The 26,869-nt window shown below is 43.4% G+C and overlaps 1 protein-coding gene across 3 annotated transcripts; it reads right to left on the bottom strand.

Annotated features, from left to right (window-relative positions):
* Positions 1 to 886: 886 nt before the first annotated feature.
* SLC25A33 (solute carrier family 25 member 33) lies at positions 887 to 26,069 on the bottom strand. Of its 3 annotated transcripts, none has more exons than XM_083802273.1 (7): positions 25,941 to 26,069; positions 11,397 to 11,576; positions 7,605 to 7,682; positions 6,064 to 6,164; positions 3,758 to 3,824; positions 2,134 to 2,417; positions 887 to 1,523 (listed from the first exon to the last, which is right to left on the bottom strand). In XM_083802273.1, the coding sequence occupies exons 2-7, from the start codon at positions 11,441 to 11,443 to the stop codon at positions 1,321 to 1,323; spliced, it is 780 nt and encodes a 259-aa protein (XP_083658399.1). In that variant the 5' UTR covers positions 11,444 to 11,576; positions 25,941 to 26,069; the 3' UTR covers positions 887 to 1,320. The 3 variants fall into 3 exon arrangements, with proteins under 3 accessions (XP_083658399.1, XP_083658397.1, XP_083658398.1); XM_083802271.1 differs by lacking the exon at positions 25,941 to 26,069 and adding an exon at positions 20,419 to 20,577; XM_083802272.1 differs by lacking the exon at positions 25,941 to 26,069 and adding an exon at positions 14,867 to 16,287.
* Between the last annotated feature and the right edge of the window lie 800 nt (positions 26,070 to 26,869).

Here is a 26,869-nt window from a genome sequence, read left to right as displayed (position 1 = left end):
TTACATATATGTAAACAGTATTGCTGCAGTGCAAGTGGTAAAGAAATTACTGAAGTTAAAAGTACATTTTAATGTTTATGAAAGGACTAATTATATCAATTATGCAGGATACTTGATTTATAACTGAAAAGTAAGAACTCTGTCATGACTACTGCTGAAGAATACCCCTTTGATAACGTGTCTTTGATGGGGAAGGCAGATATTTATATGAAACTTGAGCACTGTTCCAGCAGCTGCGCTAGACTGGCAGATCCTTCTTATTTCCTTCAATAAGAAATCAAGTAATTATAAAGAAAATATTTACACAGGCTCTATATTTTTTTGGTGTTAACTCCACTGACATGTCTGTGAGATCACCACCAGAAGCACTGCTCTACAAAGACATCAAGCAAAGAGGGACTTGTTCCTGAACGTCATGTTATAAATAAGAATCCAGAGCTGCAATCATAGTCTATAGTGTTTGGGACCTATCTTCTCTTCCACTCTCCAGACCCCTAGCACTGAAGTATAAGGAAAATTCAACACAAAAACGCCTCACAGTAGCGAAAGGCTTACGTCAAGATACACAACTAAGTTAGTGCATCTTGTGGAATCTCTGCAGGTCAGCCAGCCCGCAAACACCGGCTGTCCTTAAGCTCTCAGTCCTTCACAAAAGCAAGGTCTAAAAGCAGTCAGTCAGGACAGATCGGTTGACACACACTAGCACTCAGGTGCACCCAGTACTGTAAATAATTACATTTTACTAAAGAGCCTCCCATAATCTTATTCCAGCAACACTGCCAGTGTAAGTGGCTTTTCTGAGATGCTGGTGTGACACTTGAACACCCCAGAATGTTCACACAGCAACAAATGATGCACCATGAATAAAACAGAAGACCTCTCAAAGTTATTTGGGCATTAGGTTATTTTAGTACTAAAAAGTGACATGACATTAGTGGTAGGAAGACCAACTTTCAAACCAGTTCTTCAGTTTTAATACAGTTTTAATGAACATCAGTCCAAGAGATCACTTGATGGTACGAGGTACATTCCTTGACCACAATGGCTGTGCTTAAGGAAAAGGACAAACATAAATTAAATAGTGTAATTTAATTTAGTAGCTGTTTAATTATCATTAAGTTAAAAAAAAAAAGTTATAATTAACTATTAACGTTAATGACTCAAGACCTTTCAGAAAGCATGAATCCAAAAGGAAAATATCCAGCAGGTGATCACAGACTCGTAGCTCTTCCACCAGCACTGCCACCTGCAGCAGTCATAAAAGACTATTTGTTCAATGAAGAAATTGGTCTACAGTCTTTAACGGTAGTCTTGGCTCTGCTACTTTGCACGGTCTTCTAACAGATACACAATTAACTCATAGGTTGACAACACAATGGCTGTGTTTGGTATCTGTCGGATGAGCTGGGCAAAGAGTCCTCTATAGAAGGCAAGATAGCCTTCCTCACGTGCTACCAGACGTGCTGTCTGAATGAAAGTCTTGTATTTAGTGCCTTCTTCTCGCAGCCGTGTCCGTATGACCTCTGTAGAAAAGAGGGAGAGAGCCCAAAGTTAACGAGACTTAAACCTTTCCATTAAGAAACATGCCGAGACCAAGAAAGAATATGCAAGGCCCATGGGCATTAAAACCTTCCTGCATCCATCGCCTCCTAGCCAGTACTTCCAGACTGCCCTTCGGGCAAGAAGGAAAGTTAAAGATGACTTCCCCTCCATGTGGAATATATGGATTAGGTGCTTATTCAAGCTGCTACAGATCTAAAGGCTTTATTGATGCCCACCCACATAGCCAATATCGCTCTTTGTATATAACCATGACAACATTCACATTTATCCAAAAATACCTCTGTTCACCCCACAAGCGTTTCCCACACTTGGTTTGCATGCATGCATCCTTTTTCTGAGTTCTTATTGCCTCATGTGTGAATTAAAATAACCAGACGACCAGAAAACCACGTAGCTAACTAGGAATAATGGGGCCAGAACTGGAAATGCCAATGCATATACACATGCTGCAGTAACATGCATTTGGCCATTCAAACAGCCAAGAATTTTACAACCCTAAAACCCAACATTTGCCTTGGATTAGAGGCGACAGCTGTTCTTCTGCAGTCATAAATGGAAAAGTTAACATACCATGTGGATAAGCAATACAAGAGGCACAGCCCTTGGAAACAGCAGCAGCAAACATCAGTCCAAAGAAGTTTGTGGAGTTCCTTTCGGTCCCATTAGTAGAAGAAGGGGGCAGCTGGACTTCCTTTAAGTGCTTTTTTAAACTTTCATAAATAGCAAAGCAGATTATGGTCTCAGAAATCCCAGCATAGGAGGCAGTCAGGCCTCTATAAAAGCCACGAATACCTTCTGTCTGGTAAACGTATCTAGCACACTGCAATGCATTCATTGGTTTTGAACCCCTGACTCTAAAAAACAAACAAAATAGAGAATATAATGAGCCTAGAATGAGAAATAAGATTAAACAAAAACCCCACATCCTCATGGTTTTCAGTAGTTCCCCTAGCTATAGAAATGGTTCTGTACTAAGTTTTACGACAAAAACTCTTCTAGGAAAGCTGCACAGAGCAGGATTATCATGCTAGGAGTGCACACTTGGCTTTGCTAATTGACTAATACAGACTTGTAATAATTCCTGCAGCTCCAGTCCTATCCAGTCTGTGACAGTTCACGCCAATGCTTTAAAATACAACAAACATTGAGAACACGCTGCTTTGTATTAAGGTAGTAAATCCATTTAAAGCCATCTTCAGCAGGCCAAAAGACAGAGGTCTCCCACATCAGAAACGATCTTTCATTTTAAAGAGGCAGCATTCAGTTCAAAGGTGCCACCCTGTGAAGCGCTAGAATTAAGGCTTATAAATTATTTATAAGTTGTGCAGTGCTAAAGGATCTTTCTTATCTCACCTAACCCATCCTTGCAGGAAAGAATTTCCATTCTAAGGAGTCATAAGTAGAGTCCCTCATTGCTTCAATATCCACCAGTGACTATGAATTGCTCAGCTAAAAGATATCACTGTCAAATTCCCTCTCTGCCCTCAGGAGGTACACTTAACAGTAATACAATGCTGAAAGAAGCAAGAGAACATTAAAGCACTGCAACAGATTCTTACTGCCTCTAGAATGTTTTATGAAACTAAACTAATCCTGCTTCATTAAACTTTAAAAACCATCACCCTTTCTGCTTACAGCTACCTAGCTGTGTACCAGTAACCTTGGTTTGTTGCAGTAACACACACATCTGCATGATCTGGGGCTGGCACAAGTGATGCTGCCAAGTGGGACACAGACTGCAACCTCGTGTTTGGCTTCCCACACAGGCTCTCTGACCTTTCCATGGCCTCCATTATTTCTGTTTCAAAGCACTTCAGTCCTTGACGTATTTAGCCTCAACATCAACCCCTGAGGTACAGAAGACTTTGTAAGCAGGGTCTGAGGGCAAGTTAATGCTATGCCCAAATTTACTCGACGTTTACAGTGGAACCAAAACCTGAATCGAACTCAGCACTGGAGGCAACTTTCACATCCCTCTCAGTAGTAACTGTATATCAAAATTGAAGTACAACACTCAAAACCTTAACCTTCAGCCTGATCAGGCAAAAGGATGGCAGCTGGAAAGGTGGGAGTCAGGGGAAAGAAAGATCAAGATCTACGAAGTCTGAAGGGCCATCAATAAAAGCATCTTAAGTTTCTCAGTTTTCCAGAGGCTCCCTTAGCCATCTAGCAGTATCCTATCTCTGTCACTTACTTCCGTTCCAGTTGCATTCTGGTTTTCACCATCCATATAGGATTCATCAGGGAATTTGTGACAAAGGCTGAAAAAGAAGAAAAACAAAGTATAGATGAATCCGGGCCAGTGTACTGCCATTGTTCATGCAAATATGAACCACATACATTGCACAGTGACACAGTCCTAGTGTCACAGCTGCAGAGGTTTCAAAAGACATGCAGGTGTGTGGCTTACAACCTGGCTCTTGCTAGAGAACTATCTATGTTCAACTTCAGAAGGTATCATTCAACGGCCTTGGAATTTCATATGGGCTCCTTCCTTTTTATACCTGTTCTAATATGTACTTCACATTCCTAAAGACTGCTGTAGGCAAGAAAGCTTACCAACTGGGTTTTGAAAAATAGATAAAAGGAAAACCTGTGGGGAACACACATGCATATTAGTCTTCTGCTTTCCCCAAGGCTCTAGGTGGTGCCATTGAGCCATCTCATTAACAAAAATCCACCCATAATTATGGGGTTAGTTTGGGAAAGATGTTTAATGATCCCTCTGGTGACCGATGCTTGAACTAGTGGGGCCCTTCCGCTCCACTGTTTCTCTGTTTGTCATATTTTTCTGATGACAACAAAATATTTTCCCATCCTGCGAGGAAAAATACAACAAACCAAAAAAATTCAGCTAAAACAGTATCAAAGGTTTGATGATGTCTGTTAACTTTTTTTTTAAACTGTTTAGAAGCATTACTATAGCATTTCAGTTAGAAAAACATTTATCCCCACTTACTAAAAAAAAGTCTAGAAACATTTTAAAGCGTTGAACAGTAACACAGTTCCTCTGCAAATACATTAAGTTAGGAGCTAGCAAACTCCTGTGATCAAACTCCATGAAGTCTGCCTTTGGCTTCCTCCAAAAGCTGATTGTAGAATATTTCCAGTAACACTGAAAGGGTCACCATCCTTCAGAGACGAGGATCAGATAGATCATGCCGCTATTCACTGTTCTGTAGCTGCAATACTTGGTGCATGGCTTCAAGAAGCTCTTATTGAAAAAATCTTTAATTAAAAAGACAGCCAAGCATGTGTCTACATCAGTCTCATCCGCTTCAGTGATTTCTTAAAACCTCCCTCAACACTGAATGTGGACAAAGCATAGAAGTTCACAGACAGGAGAAATAAATAACACCGCTCTGACTCATTCACGAGGGTACTATGAAACCTACGGAAAGCGCTGTGCCAGCTGAGCATCGCTGTATTATCTCTTGGTATACTGGCACAAAAATCTGTGAAGGCCAAAGCAGAAGGATTTCCAGCTCCACCAATATGCTTTTAAAATGCCCTATTACTTCAGGCAGCATTCAATTTCTGAGCCTTGCTGGATGTAAGCGCCACAGGCTTGCACAGGTTACAAAGCAGATGACTGCCAGTTGACCGATACGTACAAACCATACATATAGATCCATCTATCTATTTATTAGGCTCTTCTGTGAAGTCTTACATGCCTCTTCTCTGCCCCCTCACATATGTAAGGATGACTTTTTGAAAAGGTGCTAAGGCTTCGTACAACTACATTACATAACAAACACATGCAATACCTTTGTTACAAACTCTTTAGATTGCACCGATACGTGGTTGTTAGAACCAGATTCTAGAGAAGAGCATATTTATCTTTTCAGTATGATTGTGAAACACCAATTTAAGTTCTTCAGAGAGTGTGTTCCTTAACAGTCTCCACAGCAAGCTTGCCAAGTACTCGTCTGTTTGTTTCCCAGAGAACGGGATGTTTCCAGCCTCACAGATTTTATTTTTAAATAGTCTCTGAACTTTGGCTCATTAGGAGTGCCTTTTACATACCTCTGTTTCATGAACTCGGTCACGTCTCCTGATCTCGCCCTTTTATGGAGATCAGTGCTAGATGTATTTCCTAGAAAGTATATCCTTCTACACCTAGTAATACATTCTAATATTTTCTGGCATATACAAGCACAAACTGCATGTATGTTTCAGAATGAGCCACATACTGCCTCTGAATTCATTTACATTATCAATCACAATTATCCACAGCCCTCAGTCCAGACCTGTCTATCTACCCAGGTCCTGTACAGACTGAAAGTCCAGTCCCTGCCTGATTCTTTCCATTCACTTTCTAGTTACTGAGAGGGACAGAACACATCTTGAAGCAATAACAGCTTGCAATACATACTTTAAAAAATTAAAGTGCATCTCAGAGCCACGCAGATGCCAATGCAGACATTCCTGCTACTGCTGAGGGGCTGGACACTGGGGTATTGCTGCAGACCATACGGAAGATGAATTACAAACACTTACCTGCAGAACCCGCAGAACAGATGTGCACAATATTGCTGTTGGGTACGAAAATGCCATTAAATTGCTCTTTGGCTTTGGAGTAGCATGCAAAATAGACAGCTCTGTGGGGGAAAAAAAAAACAGGAGAAGAAAATCTATGTGATACTCATGACATCAAGTTAGACATGTTGCTATTTTACCCCCTCTAGAAGAACAAGACTCTTTCTCCAAAGGGGCCTCCATACGACTGCTTCCATCTGCAAGTATGAAGACATTTTTTCTCCTTGCAACACAATGCCACTATCTGACTTATCAACCACAAAGTAGAAATATTTCCCTTTCATACCAAGTCTGAGATGGGAGGCAACATGGTCTTGCAGATAAAGCAAGTTGGATTGAATCCTAACATCAGCTCTGGCATTAAATACCCGTTGCAACCTTGGGAAAGTCACATCCCTACTCTGAGCCTACGCCTTCCCTAAACTTGGTCAGAGCTACAGCCGCCTTAGCAGCACTTGGTACTTTAAACACTTAACCCTGGGCTGAAATGAAAAACAGTTTTACCCACCTGAAATCCCTACATAATGCATGCAAAAAGTAAAAACTCACAGCAAGATCTGCAACAGCCAGTGCTTTAATATTAGCTAGGCACAAGATCTTCAGCTCTGCCAAACACGGGACAGTCATAGGTATGTGTGGAAACCAAACATTAGGTGCCTGCAAGGCTTCCAAATACAACCACTATAGGTAGTTTTGTTGTTACTGTTTAGAAAAGAGTGGGGGGACCTTTGGGGTTACGTGGCAGCTTTGCAAGTCCATCCCCCTGACCCTCAGCTGCAGTTTTTCATTTGAGAAGAATTTAGGCAGTCAAGGACCAGACAGGTATTCCTGTTTCACCTTGCATCTAGCTCCTACTCAGTGTCTGGGAAACACTTATATATTCACAGGGAAGTGGTAGGCCTTATTAGAAAAATTAAAATATTAACCCTGCAGATATTTCTACAGTACCTTCCCCTGTTTTCTAAAGCATAAAGTCATTGCAAAAGCCACTTAAGTGACTTATTTAAACTACACCTTAATTTAAATTCTCCTTTAGTACTAGGCTAAAATATCCCCTGCCCCCCACTTTTTGTTTTTGAGGATAGCATCATAAACTAAGTTCCACTGATAACAGAAAGCACAGATCAAAAGAAGCAGCTAAGATACACACACACAAGTTTATAGAAGCCAGTAAAATACGAGAAACCTGTCAGATCCAGGTTTCATTTTTAGAAAGACAGGTACTGACTTTCATACCATTTCATCACTTTTTAGAAGAGAATATGAATACTGATGAGAAGCAAGTTCTGGATACATTTAGTGATTGATACATGTAACTGAAAGTGTCATCCAAGTATAAAGCAAATTTTAAAAATTATTTGCTGGCATATGCACGTCTGATACTCTTAAAAAATCTCAGCTTACAGATGGGAGAATTTTCTGACCTATTCTTCTCGATCACAGACTACAACATTCGGGTCGGTGCCTTAAACGTGTCTTTTAGCAAAAGTTTAACTATTTACCTTGATGGTGCAACTCCAACCAAGTTTGGACCCAGACCTCGGAAGAGCGACCTTGGTCCTTCTTTTTCCAGAATTGACCTTAAAATAAAAACAAACAGGGGAAAAAAATGGGTAGTATTTGGGTTAAAAGTTACATTTCTTGTTCTGGCAGGTGGTCAAAAGAACTGTGCTAAAGAAATAAGTATTAGTTGTGAACCTGTTAGCTCTCAAGCTACACAACAGACTTGAAAATTAGCAGAATTATAGACTCCTGGATAAAAGCCACTGTGCTGTAAAACTTCAGTGTGCTACAGACCAATGCGTGTTGTATGACAGAAGGTTATAATTTCCATTCTTTGAAAGCTGTCAGGAACTGAATTAAATAGTTTCATGGAGAATCCAATGCTAGTTGACTCTGATGAATACAGAATATTTTTGGCATTTTCTGTATCTAAGCAATTTAAGCAGCTCAGGAGTTTGTTGCCTGTATAGAGACATGGGAAAAAAAAAAAAAAGCCCTCTTCCCTTTCACAATTAGCTAGTCATGATTTTTTTCCCCAGAGTGAAAGCTGAATGCAGCACCATATTACAAGCTATGTCTCCCCAGGCAGTTCAGGGTAACTGTTCTGGTTCTGAGGACATTCTAAAGAGTTCACAGCATCCTTCCAAAGGAAACACCAAGCACAGAGGTTCTCCTGTGCATCACTGCCACACTCATGACCCGGTCTAAAGCAGGAAAACAACCAAATGATGTTTTCCTGCAATTCTGCAGTTGCTCCCGTCCAGGTTTCCAAAGCCATTTTCACCCATTTCCCCACACATCTCAGAAGGCATGTTCAAACTGGGCAGCTTCCTCAGCAGCTGTCAAGTTCTGTACAATACCTTGCTCAGGTGCCTCATTAAAAAAAGAGCTAACCTTACACAAATCTTTGCGCTATTAACAGGAGACACATTCACAAGGAACACTCTGACAGCCAAACACTAGGAAACAGCCAAGTGTTCACCAGTGACAGCCAGGTACGGTCCAGTAACCATCGGGATGTCAGTGCACAATCTGCTAGGCAGCAGCTCTCCACTTGAACTAAAGGCCCATCATGTGAAAACCATGCAATAAAATCCAGATAACACCAGGATCCAGGGGTAGTTCACATGCACCTGTTTGAAATGTCCATTTTTCAGAGTTTGCTTTCTAGGTCATTAGCACTGTTGGGAACGTTCCCCACAGGGTCCAAAAACAAGCTCATTAGACAGAAGAAGACATAGGAGCTTCTGAAATGCTTTTTCTGCAGTGGAGTTGAACTTTCTGTGTAAACTCCAGGGCTGAGTGTCTCCAAGGAGACAGATCCACCAACTACTTGTTCTTTGTCACTTAACAGTCACGACTGCAGCTTCCAGCTGGGGTGACTCATCAGAATCTTAAATGGATTAGACAAAAACAGCCTGTCCTTCTGGAGTGCTTTCTATTCAGCAGCAGGCTTAACTTGCCCTCCTGAGTACCTACTTTCGTTCTATTTACAGCAGTTAAGGGGCCTTCATACTCAACACCTTTAACTCACAGACAGATTCTATATGTACGGCTCTGAAGGGCTGCTTCTTTAGCCAGATGGTTTTCCTAAAACAGAAAATTCAGTTCACATCCAATTTGGTCATGCACACATGACCAGGCTTGAGAAAGGGATGGAAGAGTAAAAGAGATCTAACTTCCTCCTCTTTCTTCATGCACTTGTGTTTTATCACAAAGACCACAATCAGTAGCGTTATCTGTACTTCATGGATACTGCCACCAAGGGAATGACAGAGCATGATTATTTTGCTCTCACTTCTTAATCCTCTGGGGTAAACAGGTGAAAAGCTTGGTGATACATGCAGCTGAGCAATTCCTGAAGTAAAATGAACTCAGGATCATAGTCACCAAATTTAATGAGCTTAATAAATATATTAAATGGTTGACTCAATTTTAACCCCCTTTTTTAACTCCCTAAAAGGAGGATCTCAGAGAAAGATGGGAAGAGGAGATAAATTGAGAGCCTCGTGCCTCTAAGTTACCACTTCCTTGAGTCAGAGCTCTCTCAAGTCCAATGCTGCAAGTCAAAAAAAAAGTAGAAAGGGAAAAAAAGAGTTGAAAATCGAAGGCAATTGGCACTGCTTTACACTTTCAGTCACGGATTGCTCTAGATTCACCTCTGAATATACAAAGTGTTTGGCACGGGAAAGAAGCACTGTTTACAACACAGAAACTCAAGTCCCAGAATGACTCTAGCCATCTAGTTCTGCAGAGAATTTGAGTGAGCACTGTACTGTTATATAACCGCGCAGCTTCTCCCCAGGCAACCTGCCAAGTGTGTTGGCCTTCCATAAATCATTCAACTTGTTTTGCTAGTCAAGTTAGCTATTTTCTTTGGCATTTCTACTACCTGATCTAAGCAGGACCTCCTCTGCATTGCCCCATGGTGTGCCCAGTGATCCAAATGTGGCGTGCCTCAATGCATTTGCGTGAGGTCTGAACCAGATATTGTGCTTTGATAGGAAATATAATAGTAGAGATTTGTCCTTCAGAGTTGCTGGTAAAATTAGTCAGCAGTTCTAAGCGACACGATTTTACGTTTCATCTTCTTTATGAATACACATCTGAAAGGGGAACAGCTAGAGCATCAGCTGCTGCAATCCGAACCAAGAAAAGTGACTAAATAATACAGGTGTTGACAGGATTGATGCACAATAATAATTAGCTGAAGCAACATACTAACAGCAAACAGAAGAGATCTCATTAAGTCAGATACAGCTGAAGAAAAGATAAGAGCTTCCAAAGCACCAAGTATATTTTGGCAAGACTTCTTTTGCAAAAAGTGCCCTTCCCTGACTCCTCTAAGTTTCAGTTACAGATCATCCACACAACAGAGCAGACAAGCACAGCTTAAAATATATGGGATCACAGAATTCTGGAGGTCATCTGGTTCAAATGGATGCTAAAAGCAGGGCAGGCTTCAAAGACGGATCAGGGGCTGGCATGAATCACTAAGTGCAGAGAATCAGAAACATCATTACAGCACTGCTCCATTAAGGAGGAGAAAAGGCTACAGGCTCTCACTTCTAAATGAAGTTTCGAAGAGAGTTCGTGACAGGAAAGGGCTGAATTAAAACTCACCATCAAACAGGTAAATAGCTTGGGCAGCAATAGAAACAAGGATCTCTCACCAGCCACTCAAAGCAAACTGGGAATGGCTCCAGGAAAGAAAGACAAGGAGTACACAACTCAAGTTCAGTCCTTCATTGTACCAGGAACTGGCCCCAGCTAATAAGGATTACCTGTTCCACTGCTCAAAGGAGATAATAAACATGACAATTCCCAATAACACACAACAACTACACTCTCTGTCATTCAAAATAATAATAAATAAGTAAACCTTTCATCCAGAATATTTTCTATGATAGTTCCTGCAAGCTAAACAGTATCAAAAGTTTGTGGCACGTCCTGTGTATTGATCCTTACAATGTAATAACTACCAAAAAGCTTCAATCTGAAGAGCTGACAAAAATAACACTTCCAGATACTTACTCAAATCAATTTGCTTCGGAAAGCTTCTGAGTGCTAGAAGCAAATTTCCGTGGAAGTTTAAAGGAATACTCAGGAAACTTATCTGTGTTTTTAAAAGAATAATTTATCCTTTGACTGTTGAATGCAAAAGCCCAACTGACCTGCATCCTCCCAGTGCAAATCTGAAGCAAATTTTGCATTCCTTGTTTGCACTGAGGAATCGAAACTCAGATCACTGGTGTCAACTATCATCAAAGGACCGCAGGAACAGTACTCACTTGAGAACGCTGAAGAGCCCAGGTGATACAGACGTTGGTCTAACCATTCCTTCACCACTGATGGTCCCCAGCTGGACTTGCGGGTAGTAGACAGCCCGGAAGGCTAGCTTTGAAGATTGGAGCCTAGTCTTTATTACTTCTAAGGGACAAGTAAAGATGGCACCAACTGTTCCTCCACATCTGTAAAACACAAATTTAAACAGAAGACAGAGTCAGTAAAACATGGCTGCACAGATACACTGAATCACAAGAGCACTGAGTATAAGTATAAAAAAATATAAAGACTCGACTTCACTTGCTCCATGCTGTGGACAAATATTAAGAAGCAGGGCAGTTTTTCCATCAGGGAAAGGGAGACAGATCCCAAGCCCTGGAGGAGGGGAGAGAAGGTTGAGAAACACTTCTGATGACTAACGATGATCCCATGTAGTGATGAGGTTGGAGGGGTGAAACACAAAGACAATACCCAACCCCAACAAAAATCCATGACTGATCATCTGCTGGTGCCGGAGTCTGCCAGGACTTGGAATTCTGCCTGTAAAAACTTCAGAGGCACCCATGTTTCAGAGGTTGTGCTCCTTACACAGACACAGCCTTGGATGGATTTTTCCTACGGAAAGCAGGAATCTTGCAGATAAAAACAAGCAACTGGGGATTAGGACACTGTAGGCTGAAAACACAGCAATATAATCCTTCACCATTTCAGTACTTACGATCAAAACAGCTGCCTACAGAACTAGCAAAGAGAAAAATTATTGTAAATTAGGTCTTTTTAAAACAATGGATATCAACTTCTGGGGATACAGGAAGCTGCAAGGATGAGAGAGAGGGTGGAAAAACACAGTAACAGGGTTCCTGTTCTTTAGGCTACTAAAGATGAACAGAAATCCCAAAGTCTGCTAACATAAGCACAGAAATAATAGATATACACACACGTGTGCATGCAGTTATTATTATATATAACAACATAATAAAATAAACATACAATTTTATATATATATATATAAAAGAAAGATTCCATCCTGCAAAGATGACCCCTTACATTCGAGGTATCTAACAACCAACCTCATTTGAAAACAAACTCAGCAGGGGGCAGAAAGAATGGAAATTATGGTTTTAATAAGGACATTTAACTTGGTTTGCCCACTTGTGACACTTGCAACTTGTTATCCAGCCCTTATCACTGTCTCACTCCATTTGTTTTCCTATTCTGGGGCTTTTTCTCCCTCTTTCTTTAAGGCATGTCTTCTCCCTATAATTGGGTAATACTAGAACTGAAAACCAAGCTTCCAGCCACCAGCAACCTGCTGTTACAAACTCTCCTAATTCACACTCTGGACATAGAGACCTACTGTAAAAAATCAGTTTCGAGACATAATAGAAAATAATCAAATTTGAAACAGTACTGAGAATTTCCAGCACAGAGCTTTTACTTACCCCAGGGCTAACTGCTCTTTACCTTAGAGTTTCAACAAACCACATGTTCTGCATGACATTATGCGAGTTCCAAAACCTCTCCCGTTACACCTTTCCCAAAAAGGGAGGCTAAGGTTGCCAGTGCAGATCACACATCAGCTTGTTGTTACTGAGATCTGTTGATATCTGAATGTTCCAGCACAATGATGGAAAAGCAGCCATGACTTTTATCACTGGTGCAAAAAAGCTACAAAGATCTTCTTGGAATCAAACCAGTCCTGGATATCATTGCTGTTTGCTGCCATTGCCATACAGGGGAGCAAAAGCTGGAAGTTCCCAATGTTAGCAAACTGGCTGAATCAAAGAGTTGGCGGTTCACTGCATGAAAACAACGCGCTGTGCTTCATGTTCTGCCGCAAAAGCCTGAGGAGCAATGCCGGAGCCACCTGTTCCCTTGCTCCAAAAGCCCACGCTCTCATCTTTCTGTAGTCAGCGTGGCTCAGAAAAAGCCTACTGGGCCAACCACACAGAGTGCACAAGACCCTATTTCCATCCATCACCTTGAAAATGACTTGTCAAACCATTTCTCTCTCCACCTCTGTTGCTCTTTTGTTTTTGAAAGTCCCTTCTGTCAAACTTCACAGTTAAAAACAATTCTGAGGATGGCTAAAAAGCACTCTAAGTTTTATTAATCTAACAACTTGGGATGTAGGAAGACAACTCAAGAGTTCAGTTTTTTTCAAGGGCATTTACTACAACTGATCATATTGACAAAGAAATATTTTCTTTATTTACACAAGTTTCAAAGTATGTTATTCCTTCAAAAACCTGTGTTTAGACTTTCCTTAGAAAACAGCATGAGTCAATAACTTAATTTTCTTTGATGTTAATGTCAAACTAAGTAGCTTTCCCATGAGAGGGCGAACAAGAAAAAAATCCCATCCTTTGACTTGTACTTAAAAAAGCATTACTTGCTAGAGTCACAAGAACTTTGCATGAGTAAGTTTAGGAACAGAGAACTACAAAATGACACAAATAAAGGTGAAAACGGCATTGAAAGACTGGCAGAGAAATTCCAGCTGCGGATACATTTAGTTTAGAAATGCTTTATCTGGTGCCACTTACTCTGCTTGCTGAAATAGTGTGTCTTACATCAAAATATAACAGTTCTTTGCCAAACCCTAAAGACCCTGGATTCTAAATGCCGTGCTTCTCAGATACAAACATCCAACAGAAGAAACTGTTGTCACCCAGCCTGACAATCTCATTTAACAGCAACACTTCAATAAGTTTTTCCTTTAACTTCTTGCTTCTTCCTCTTCCCTGATGAAAGGGGAAAACTTGGCTGGAACTAGGGACAATCTATACATTCAGAGTGAAAGACAGTGTAAAGAAAAGATTTGCCTTCATCCCGTTAAATCACTTAAGCTTTGATTGATGAATACAGACACAAAGGTGTTTATGGGATGAGGTACAGAGCAGCTGCAGTGGTGTCACTTGGATCAAGAATGGCAGTGTTCACGGAGACCTTATCAGGTCTCTGATTATTTTGTGTACTGAACCAGGGCTTGGACACGAGCCTTTTGGTCTGTCAATACCACTCTGGGGGACATGGCTTCAGCTTATCTGTCCCTGTTTTGTTAGATGCGTCTCATGTTGCTCACGTGCTGTAACCTAGATCTCGGGGGAAACAGAAGGGCCAGGAGCAGTTTCTCCTGCAAAACTTTTCCTGTTCCCATAGTTAGGACTTGAAGCGGGAAGTGTTTTGAGGATACCTCTTGCAGATCCACACTGCCACCATCCCTACTACGTATATCCCACACAGATGCAAGCATTATAATTAACAGCCCAATAATCAACATCCTCAAAAAATGGCAAATCTGAGGGAGGTCGATGAAAATAATTTGATTTCTTTCATTCTCAGTTCATCTACCAATGACCCTACTGTGTTTTCCATCCTTGTTTATTTCACATTTATGAACATTAAAACAATGCTTTCACAGTAACACCTGATAAATTCAGAACACAAATTCCACGTCCTGTCTCTGACCTACCAGCTGCTCGGTCTAGAGTGACACCTTGCCATGCGGTTCTTCAACCTCTCTGGCATGTTCTCTCCTTCATCAGCTGTCTTGCCTTCCTGGCCTGCTCCTTGCCTTCCATCCTTTAAGTTCGATAATCCAGTTAATTTATGCAGCCTTTAATATTTAAGTACTTCTGGGAACGTATATGTAATCCTCCAATACTCAGCACAATGAATTAGTATCTGCATCATGAGTTTTAACAGCTCAGAGTTAATGTTGTCAGCGTGACATTTCAGAAAAAAGCGTTACCTAACAGAGCAATTCTCAGAATGTCAATAGCGTGCACACGTTATATCCCAAATATAAATAGAGCATATAGTTCAAGTCAGGACTTTGATGCATTAGACATCTTGTACAGATGAGCTGATTTTCCTCCACACGGAATTTTTTTTGCATCATATCCTGGTGTTGCTCTATTCCCTGGAAAGATGGCTGAAAATAACATGCTGTGCATAAAAGAAACACTTTGTACTCCTAGGGTGTTCCAAATGCCTTCATCTGGGAAGAAAGGAAAAACACCAACCAGCCTTCCCCAGCTACATAAACAGCCCTAAACCCTGACAGATTCAACTATGAATATGCAGCGAGGTAAATGTGATTTGGGAGGATCTAAAGCTGCAATCGAGGCAATACCTTCAAGTCTTCATCCTGATTAGGCTGAGGTTTTTAATGATACACCAGTGCGGAACTACAGATCTGGAGATGATGAGCAGTGTTCACTGCACCAGCATCTAGCAAAAAGCTCAGCAACGCCTAAAAAATGCCCTTAGTGGAAGGGAGAAACCTCCTCAGGAACAAAAAACCATGGTACACTCTTCTCGAGTCACGTGGCAAGCATTGAATGAGAGGTTCCCAGCTCTGCTCTGCATGCAGCACAGGTACGCAGCCCTCTCCAGAGCGCGCCACCCAGCAATTCATCAGCCCTGGCCCGTCGCATACTGCCAGAAAAACAGCGTTTGTCCTTCAGGCTACAAATACCTCCTCTGGCTACAGGATTGCCAGGCATATATTGCCACTGGAGCAGGAGAATGCGATTCTCTGCTTTTGTCATGTCCAAACAAAGAAATTAAGGAAAGCGCGGTTCATATCCTCGGGCCAAGAGTTAAGTGTTTATGGAGATATATCCTGTGCTATACATTAAGACCTGCAGAAAAAAAAATATTTGCTTCCATAAACAGAAAACATTCTGTTTAAAAACCATGCCAAGAATGTTAATCTCAAAATCCAATTACGACTTCTCTTGCTGCCAGCTTTCTATTTTTACAAAGCCCACCCCCAATATATCACTGACTTGCATATGAAATCAACTCCCAGCGCCCACTAGCACAATCGATACAGATGATGCCAAGGATCTTAATTAAGAGCAGGGCTTATTTCATCCGTCCTAAATTTAATCACTGAGCAATAGTCCTAATATGAATAACCGGACATCATGCTTGATGTTAAAGATTTGAAAATTAAAAAGCAAGAAAAAAGCATCCAAACCTTCAACGATCCTTCAGTAGAGAAGCACAGACTTCACCAAGGTTGCAAGGAAAGCTGATTGCCTGGTTAGAGGAGTCGTAACTCCTAACTCAGTCTGACAACATCGGGGAGTACCTCCTCCTCTGGCCACTGCTCTCACCATACAGAGCAGCTAATTTTTGGTGGCCAGGAGTCAACTGAAACACAAGAGGAGAATTAGTGCAAACTGTCTGGCAGCTATACTTAACGGGCCACCTTAAGAACCAGGTTGACAACCACAATTCAGCTCACGCCTCGTGGATTACACTACATACTGCTTCAAACCTCAAAACACAGCTTGAAAATCATCTGGTACTACTGTCTGGACCCCTCCGATGGATGCAGGACTCTGTCCCAGTGAATTCAGTGGCACGACCAGTGCTTAACACTTCACTGCACTAACACTGCATCTGTTTTCCTGGTTGTTGACAGAGGATCGTGTCTGTGAAGGCAGATCAAGGAGATCTCAAGGTGAGCAGCATATTCACAGCCAGTGCTACACAAGTTTTCCCTGAGACTGTACTTGCGATAGGAATTTCATTTTGTTTTTCTCAAGCATACCACATGGTCTAGCATGAAATGCACAGCACAAACAGCAGGGCAGGTTGCATCTTTGATATTTCAGTATTGCATCATCAAGACTGTAAGCAAAACAAACTCCTGCATTCTCAGAAGCCGTAGGAAAGCCAACTTCAAAGCAATACAGACTGTTCTTCACGCCCCAGTTTTCAGATATTAAGCATTCAATGTATTTCCAGCTAACAAGGCTGTCATCAGGTGTGAATATTCTTGCAAGCACTTACTGCGTTCCTCAGGCTGATGCACTGTTAATGAATTATATAAAGCACATGAAAACCTAAACTAGATAAAGGACTGGAAGAGAGTGAATCTCTCTATGAAGTCTAGGTCTGTCCTGGACCACACGCAGCACAACAGACGTCCTTCGGGTGAAGACTGCTTCTGTCCATTTTACACATGGAAACAATATCTCCCAAATGGTTCGTTAGCAGTAGTACATCGCGTAACAATCAACATCTGTGGGAGCTGTATATAGCGCCGTACCCATAACTCATGTGGTTACTACTCTGAGGAGCAGCTTTACGCTAGTTCTGTTATTTGTGCTTTACACTCTCACAAACTGAGGTCAACCCCAACACTTCAAACAAGAATCTCAGTGACCTCATGCATTAAACACCCCTTGGCGCAACTGAGACAATCCACGTATGCATGTGAAGACAGGTGTCAATGTCTTCAAAGCAGCTTCCTATTATCGGTCTTTCCAAAGTATCTTCCAGCTCTTTTCCAGGTGGCTTAAGAAGGCTTTAGGATCTCAGGTTGCTTTCAGAGCAGCAAGTGAGTTACAGACTCAGGCCTCAATACCAAGACAGAAAAAGTCACAAACATGGTTATATTCACAGAGCACAGTTTCCCCATCTTGAATAAAACTGCTCAAGAAGAGACATCACAGAGAGCTTCTATGAAATCAAGGTAAGAAGTTTGTTCCTAGCTTTTTCAGGTATTCTGCCAGTTCTGTGAAAATCTCTGCAGCCTCTAAATATCACTTGCTAGAATCCCTGTAGTAAACAGAATTATTCCAGCTGGAGAGACAACATGGAGTCACCTCTGCTGAAGCCTGAGCCAAGCTTTGTCCCCAAACAAAAACAAGCAAGAACTCCACTGACTTCAGCAGGGAAGGAAGAACCCAGACTTGTAAACATGCTTACATCTGTTGTGCAACTTAAGCATCATTCTGTTTGTTGCTTCTGAAATCTTCCCTGCCCTCAGAGACATTTTCCCATCAACATCCCAAGACCTTTTGGTTTGCTGTTATTAATGTAAGCCTTAAAAGGAAGGAACAGAAATAAGAGGAAGCCAAGAACTGTCTGCCTGTAAGTAAGTCGGCCTGCTTTTCTGTGCAGACATAAGGGTGTTGTATTACATCTCCTCAGCATCTGACACACCGCCGCATACTCACCTTCGCAAGAAGCTAACATAATACCAATAATAAATCTCTAACAACATTATTTTAAGTGAATGAGCTTCATCTGCAGAAAATATTTCACAACAGAACAAAGCTTAGCATCTTACACAATTTATAAAGCATTCAGAGCTTCCAACACGTTCTGCTGAAGGAGGTAATTTTATCCAAGGACCTGGTTGTGCAGGAACTCCACCGCACAATACAACCCGTTTATTAAGGCTTAATAGGATTCTAACAGAAAGTGTAAATGCAAAGGTATTGGAAAGATCAATTACTCAGAGACTATTGCTCGAAGATAAACACAGTAATAATTCTAAAATTCCAAAACTGAATACCTTGCGTGACGGTTTGAAACTGACATTCATTTTCTTGCTCCACCCAGTGAGCCCCAGAAGTCTGCATTTCTTACTTGAAAAGCAGAGGTAATAGCATTAGTAGACACATACAGAATACATGAGCTCAGGGCCTTGAACAGGGAACCGCTCTGAAATAAACTCTTTTGGGATGGTGGGTGGGAAGGTAACATATTATACACACGTACCCTTATTTGTATAGGGCAAACACTTCAGCATAAGCTGGTGCACAAGAAGAGAAACTGAATTTGCTGTCTCATTTTCCTTTCTGTAACATCACAGCCAGATAAGTGATAGTGCACTTTTCGGTGCCACTTTAAATAAGAAGCTATTTTTCAAAGGCCTGCATACCCTACAAGGCCATCTCTCTCCTCCATGCTATATTTTCATCACTGCTTTAAAAATGGATCACTCTTACAACACACAGGTCAGGAGGATATTCTCTGTTGTGTTTCCATTCTTTCCTTCCATGCGCCATCAAAAACAGCTTGGACCTAATGGCTTTCTAGGTATACTGCAGAAACTGTTTATTAGGATCCTTGGAGAAGGTGGTGGGTACACTAAATGACTAAAGAAGATGCTGAACATCCATTGCGAGATTAAAACACCAGTGAGTTTAAAATTCCCCTTTATTTATTGTGCAAGGAGTTATGTGAGGACACCTAGAGTTCTGGAGAGGCATTGTTACTACCCAAACTAGTTGCATGTGTACATCCAGCTCCCATTTCTGACACAGCCTCCAGGCACTGGTCTAATACAAAGAGGGGGAAAAAGAAACAGGGGGAGAGAATATTTACAACAATACATAATAGTTGAGCCAGCAGGAGGGCCGTGTCTCTTTAAAACTCAGAAAAACTGGTTTTAATATTCGTATTAAATGAATTTACTGCTCCATGCACGTCAGAGGAGACTGAAGTTTAGTAACAGAAGAAACAATGGTGTACTATTAAACAGATTAAACCCAACAATAGGTTTCATGGGGGCTTCCTAACTGTTGTCAGCTGGCAGTCACTACAGAGTATCCCACTACTTAAGTCTAAATAACTGAAAAAGGGATTTTTCATAAGGACAGAAGTACATGGAACAGCAATTACGAGCTGTATATTAGGTGACTGTTTATTTACTTTACACCATAAAATGATCTTACAGGACTACAATTAAAACTCACGTGGTACATTATTTTACACGGGTTGGTTTTCATTTTCGTTTGTTTGTTTTAAGCCTCACACAACAAAAATAAGCAGTTGACAACTCCTTGAAAGAGCCTGAAGCGGCCCAGCAGGCCACCCACGAGTACCAGGACCTTCTCTCCCTTTTTTTTTTTAATACTTCCTTGTCGGCACAACCACACGGACCAAGAATCACAGAGCCGGGGCTCTGTGGCCATCCCCAGAGCTCATTAACGCCCTGCAGACACCCCCATGCCGCACAAAACCACGCTGCGGCCCACTCCGCGGCCCCCAGCTCCCACCCGCCGCAGCGGGGCCAGCCGTGAGGGCAGCACCAGCCCAAATTACGGCTTTTTGTTAATTAACCGCCGGCCGGGCGGCCGCGCGCCCTCAGGCGGCCCCGCTCCGGCCCCCCCTAACGGCTGCCGCCTCCCTCAGGGGGCCGTCAGCGCCCCTGGGCCCTTCCCCGCCCGGCATGGCCTCGGCGGGAGCGGCCGCCCGGTGCCCTGCACTCACCCCCCGGCGAAGAGGTGCAGCAGGGTGTTCTCCTGAGGGGCGCCCGCCATGCCGCCGGCGGTCCCGGTGCCGGTGCCGCCGCCTCAGGATCCGGCTGGGCGGGCGCTCAGCATAGGAGGCCGGGCCGCGGCACGCACGAGATGGCGGCGGGCGGCGCCTCACGGCGGCAGTCCCGGCCCGCCCCGGCCCGCCTCGCGGCTCAGGCCGCCCTCCCAAGTGCCCAAGGTTTCCCCAGTGCCCGAGGATTCCCGAAATGTCACAGATCCACAGAGTCACGGAACGGTTGTGGTTGGAAGGGACCTCTGGAGATCATCCAGTCCAACCGCCTGCCGAGCGGGGTCACCCAGAGCACGCAGGATGGCATCCAGGCGGGTTCTGGGTATCTCCAGAGAAGGAGACTCCACAATCTCTCTAGGCAACTGTTCCAGGGCTCTGTCACCCTCACAATAAAGAAGTGCCCCCTCATATTGAGCTGGAACACCCTGTGTTTCAGTTTGTGTCCATTGCCTCTTGTCCTGTTGCCAGGCTCCACTGAGAAGAGTCTGGCCCCATCCCCTTGACACGCTCCCTTAAATTATTTATACACATTGCTAAGATCCCCTCTCAGCCTTCTCTTCTCCAAGCTAAACAGGCCCAGCTCTCTCAGCCTGTCCTTGTACAACAGGTGCTCCAGTCCTCTAATCCTCTTATTAGCCCTCTGCTGGACTCACTCCAGGAGCTCCATGTCCCTCTTGGACTGGGGAGCCCAGAACTGGCCACAAAACTCCAGGTGTGGCCTCACCAGGGCTGAGTAGAGGGGGAAGCTCTTTTGGTTTTGTGTTAATATCAGGAACTGAGGAAACACCCCAGTTATTTCACTAGACACACAAAAAATGAAAGCTCTGTTAGTGTATTCAAAACCTGCAGCTTTCCTCCAGTCCTTTGAATGGCCTGGGGGAAAGCTCAGATGCTCGCAGTGCTGGGCAAGTGATCCGCTGGGTGTTTCTGAGAGGTGGCTCGACACTGAGCTTTAGCAGGCTTTATATTTAAGGGGCACATGACATCAAGCGTTTAAAATTTGCACTCCCCTAAAGTCAGTGGAAGACCTTTGGCCCAGTGCAATGATTTACACTCATCTGTAGGATAGATGCCATCAATTTATATGCTGTGGATTAATTTCACGGCCAGGACTTTTAGGAATGTCTGGCTTTTTACATTAAAGCTAAAATCCTGGGAAAAAGATTAACATGTACAAAAAGACCCTTGGTCTGCACATTTTCCATATACACAAGTTTTCTATTATCATGACAACGGGCTTGAACGAACAGCCTCCTAGTTTGAATTCAGATCCAGACATGAACCTCATGCCTCCCGTATGGCACAGGCCAAAATTCCCAATCTTCAAATTGTTGGAAGCTGGGGTTTGAAGGCTGGGTGTGCACACTCCCAGAGCTTAGGCTTCAGCCTACTTGGAGGAAAACGTGGCTTAAGGGTTAAAACCAAGAAGTGGAGCAGTACCTGGGTCCACACTGGGGGCAGTGCTGTTGGTGTGGGCCTTCTTGGATCCTCAGTCTTGAAAGAACTGTCCTAGACCTTTCTGGTTTTGAGGTGCTGATGATGAACCCCAAGGCGCTATAAAGAACGTTTACCTTTAAGAGTTCTTGTGTGGTGGCTGGAGGGTAATGATTTACTGAAGCAGAATCAGTCTAGCAGACAGGGGTGATGGGATCCCTAGTCTACAGCATTTGTTGAGACTAAGGGATGAATACAGCATTAAGTGCAAATAGGATCTGAGGCTATGTTACAGCTCTGGCCACCTGGTTCCCATGCAAGCCAGAATCCCAAGGATCCCAAGCTGTCATCAAGATTCTGTAAAGTTACTCTTTGTAATGATGTAGAATTTACACCAGAGATCCATACAGTGACATGGATTTGGTAGCTGTTAATATAGAGAGGAAGCTGGTCCTGTGAAATGGTGAGATAACTGAAGAGCTTTCTTTCAAGTGTAATCCCAACAGATCATGAAAATTAATCAAAGAATAGAAAGATCTGGAGAGTAGATGACTCAGAAGAGAGCTGGTACCCTTTGCAGGGTTATTGGAAGTCGGATGACTCTTTTAACACCTCTCTTTTGTTTGCTGGTGGTAGTGATTCAGCCACCATGTGATATTTGGAGGCCCACCTTGTTTGTAGTGTCTCTTCCCAGCCAATAAAACCACTGACCTTATCACAATGACAAAAGCATCCGGGTAGGTATATGGATTGAGAAAGCACACCTAGGCACCTGATAACATCAAGATGACCAGAACTGGCTGTAAGGACTCCTTTGCTAAGACTTCCTGCGAAATGCAAGTGGCGCACATTCACACGCAAGTAGATAAGGGTTTGCATAAGCACACGTATATACCAGTGAAAGCTGGGCCCAGTGTTCTTTACATCTACAAACTACAAATGCACAAAGGCAGGAGCACCAGCCTTTCCTATTCATGCACACAAAGCACTTATGCTTACATACACAAACAGGGATAGAGCTTGGCCAAGCATTTTCCTACATGCCCAACCACAAGAGCTCTCCCCACAACAAAACCGGTTTTGAGCCCCAGTTTCATGCTCCCAGTCCCACAGAAACAAAGCAGCCCTTCTCACAGTACATGTACAAACACTTGTCTGTGGGTAGCTGTGAGGTGGCAGGAGGTTATTTCTAACCCACCAGCAAATTCAGGAAAACATTTCCTAGGTCAAATGGGTCGGTTAAGCCTGGGGAGGTGCCAGGCAGTCTCTTACAGCATGGAACCAGGATGCTGGACCTGAGTGACAGAAGAAAATCTACTTCAGGCAGAGGGGAGAAGGGAGAAGTTGCTCTTAATGAACAACAGTGAATGAGGTGTAGGAAAGGTCAGCTGTTTTAGGGTCACAGAGAAGCGGGGGAAGCCGATCCTGCAGAATGCGCACGTGGGACGGGTGCCCTTTCCCTCAGCTTGTTTTGTTCTATTGCTGTTCCCTTGCTCTTTCCCTGCCCTTATGCTGCGCACACCGAGGAATCTCTTGCAGCTGTCAGTTGGTAACTGGGCAGTGGGCTCGTCTGCAAGGCAGAAGGCCAGACAAGAGCAGGAGCAGCTGCCAGACCGGAGGGAAGCGTCAGCGCTCTTGTCTTGGGCGGCAGCCCACGCAGGGGGTGTGCGGGAGGCGTAGGCTCTAGACAGCCACTCATCGACCAGCTTCCCAGAAAACCCTCTGCACAAGGGTTTCTAGCAGGGCTGCCTGTGCCCTGAGACCTGGGCAAGGATGTGGCCAGAGCTGAGCTGTTTTTAAATGCTGCCATTTCGAGGCAGTTCACTGGCTGGCATGGTGGGGTCACGCATGCAGGAGGGAGGTCAGGTCGCTCCTCTCAGCATTAAAGCTGTAGGGCCTCATTTCCATTTCCTCTGTTTCTGTGTGAGCGAGGCTGAGGTGGGATACATGAAAGTCAGCAAACGTTATACTGTTCATAACATTTGGTCCAATGTATGTTCTGCATCCCATGGACCCTTATAAATGCAAAGACGAGCAGCTATAGAAAATATCCAGGGCAGCCAGCAGCGCAGTGCTTCCCTGTCTGCCTGCCACGTGAAATTTATCAGGTCTAGAAAGCCTTCTTTACTCAGCTCTTACAGAGCCATCTTCCCTCATTTTATGCCCTTTCATACTGCCAGAGACATACAGCAGCCTTTGAGGCTTGGTGCTTGAGCTCTCATAATTCATGTAGAAGCAATGTAAGGGACATCTGCCTCCTGGAGCAGCAGAACTGACTACGAGTTGGCTCCTTGGCCATTGTCTCTACCGCCCAGCACAGCAACGTAGGTGTCTAGACTCCAGCTTAGTTTAACACATTTCAGCAGCTGACATAGGGTGTTTTAGGCAAGTACCAAGACCATCTACCAGTGAACACTTCCCTAGGTTAGCACTTTCTGCTTAGTTCTCTATTTGCTATTAGGTATGCGAACACATATCCCAAATTTATCCCCACTAAGAATCTTTAGTAGCAAGTTACAAGGTACTGGGAGTTTTTACAAAGACAGTAAAGCAATTACAGGCAAGGCTACTTATGGACAGCACTGCCTCTAATGAATAGTAATTAAATAGGAGGACTCTACACAAACACAGAATCATAATCATAGAATATCCCAAGTTGGAAGGGACCCACAAGGAGTCCAACTCCTCGCTCCCCGCAGGACCACCCAAATAGCAAATCATACTTCTCAGAGCATTGCCCAAATATTTCTTGAACTCCAACAGGCTCAGTGCTGTGACCGTGTCCCCGGGGAGTCTGTTCCCGTTCCCAACCACCTACTTGGTAAATAATCTTTTCCTACCATCCAACCCGGACCTCCCCTGACGCAGCTTCATGCCATTCCCTCAGGCTCTATATTGCTGGTCATCAGAGGGATGAGACCAGCACCTCCCCTGTAATGCCATACTGGTTGGATCCAGTATTTTGATTAAAACTTTGTTTTTTCACCTGATGGTTGGTCTACTGTACAGGCATTTTTTAAAGTACAGATGTGTTCACAGAGCCCCCTGGTGGAAGTACCATTTAGGAGCACAGATTTTTTATTTATTTTTTTTCTTCCAGGACATCATTATCAGCTTCTGAAAATGATATAAATTATGGTGGTAAAAGTATTCTTCCATCACCAGACCCGAATTTAGCAGGGTCTTTGCTAGTCTATCTAGGTGAATGACAGCTTATGGTTTTCCATTTTACTTGGTGGTAAACTGTCTTTGTGAAATTCACTCTTACCATATTTACCATTGCCAGCAGCAAAGTGGAAGCAGTATAAGACACTAATCTAATTGTCTTGTCAAGCTCATTAAGGAGTCTGTTAATACAGTTCTGGCTAGGTGCCTTGACTGAGCGGCTTGAATGTGTGCAAAGCTGCAAGTGAAGCCTGTTTACCTGGGGACCATTGCCACCCAACTTAACAGCTACATGTTACTGGCAGCTGTATCGAGCACATGAGGCTCCAGACATTTCTGCCATGTATTTCTGCATTGGCTAGAAACTTATTCCTGGAGCACAGTTCAGCCGAATTGATGCTAGTAGGCCAGAGGAGGTATAAATTTCCTGGAGCAACATATAAGCTAAATTTGTACATCATTCCTTAGCCTGGAACGCTTGTCTACCTTCTGGACTAAAGAATAATTGCAGCTGTGCTTTCCTCTAGTTCTCATTCCCCAGCAGAGAGCACTGTAAGACCAATGTTAGAAGCAGAGCCACCTTAGGGCAGTGAGAAGTTAGGCATATAAGGTTGATCTTTAACAGATCCTGTGCGTTTTCTCTGCCTGCACCTCCAGTTTTGCCTATATATGCCTATCATCCTGTCTGGACACTTTGAAGACACCCTGTCTTGTGGCTCTTGTTCCTGTCCATGAAACACATCTCAAAGGGGAAATCAGTCCTAAAAAGCTCAGGTGGCCATAACTTTTTCTGAAGCCCTAGAAAAGAAAGCCATAAATACTGTCTGAGCATCTTGCTGTTTTGACCAGGACAGCAAAAATATTACCTGCTTCCTGGCTGCCATCACCTTTACTTTCGTTTTCCTTTGCCAGGCGGAATGAGAGGTATGTTGGCTTGCATCTGCTTGCCTCAACAGCTGTACCGATGGTGTGCACAGGAGCTGGCTCTCCTTCTCCATCATCGTTTTCCTGTATAGCTCTGAAAATGACAAAAACATTGCTTGGTTTGTGCATGTAGTCCAGTATCTCACACTGTTTCGCACCCTCTAGGATATTGTTAGAAAGCCATTCTCTTTCTCGGTTTAGCCACCCATTGAATTTGAGCTCTTGGGGTACCCCACACTAACAGGTGTCTGCTCTTCCAGCACACAGAGCGCTTCACCTATGGGACCTGAAAGAACACTGCAGAGTGCAGGTATTCACTCCAGGAGCTGCGGCTACAGGCAGAGAAATCAAAGAGGAAGACAGGTCTTGTGGTTATGCTATGACTGCATCAAAGCAGCAGGAGAGTGGGCCAGATCTGGGAAAAGCACTATGTTCCAGACACTGTTTTTATAGCATGTAGAGTATTTCTAGGGAATTTCACGAGGATAAATGTGCACAGAAGCACTGTGGCCTCCGCAGATCAGACACCACAGGAGCCACATCAGGGGAAGTTCCTGAAGTACTCACTTGCCAGTACAGCACGAACCCAACCAGGAAAGGGTCGAGCTGGCTGTTCATGGGACTTGTTTTGTCTGGTGGCTTCCTACAAACTGGAGCAAGGACTCACCAACTTGTTCCACATCATTAGCAGCTGGCATCTTCCCAACCATTACCAGCCTTGTCTGGATTTCACCCAGCAGTTTTGAGATGAAAGACACCGCAGCACCACTGCGCTCACTGTTTTAGGTCCTAATCCAGCTCCCACTGAAGTCAGTTACTCTTTTTCCACTGACTGCAGCTGGAGCTGGGTCAGACATTTCTGTAACAGTTT

This window comes from Anser anser, assembly GCF_964211835.1.
Source record: "Anser anser genome assembly, chromosome: 17".
NCBI lineage: Eukaryota > Metazoa > Chordata > Aves > Anseriformes > Anatidae > Anser > Anser anser.
Note: the sequence above shows the minus strand (reverse complement) of the source record. Positions and strands in the feature narration are given on the sequence as shown.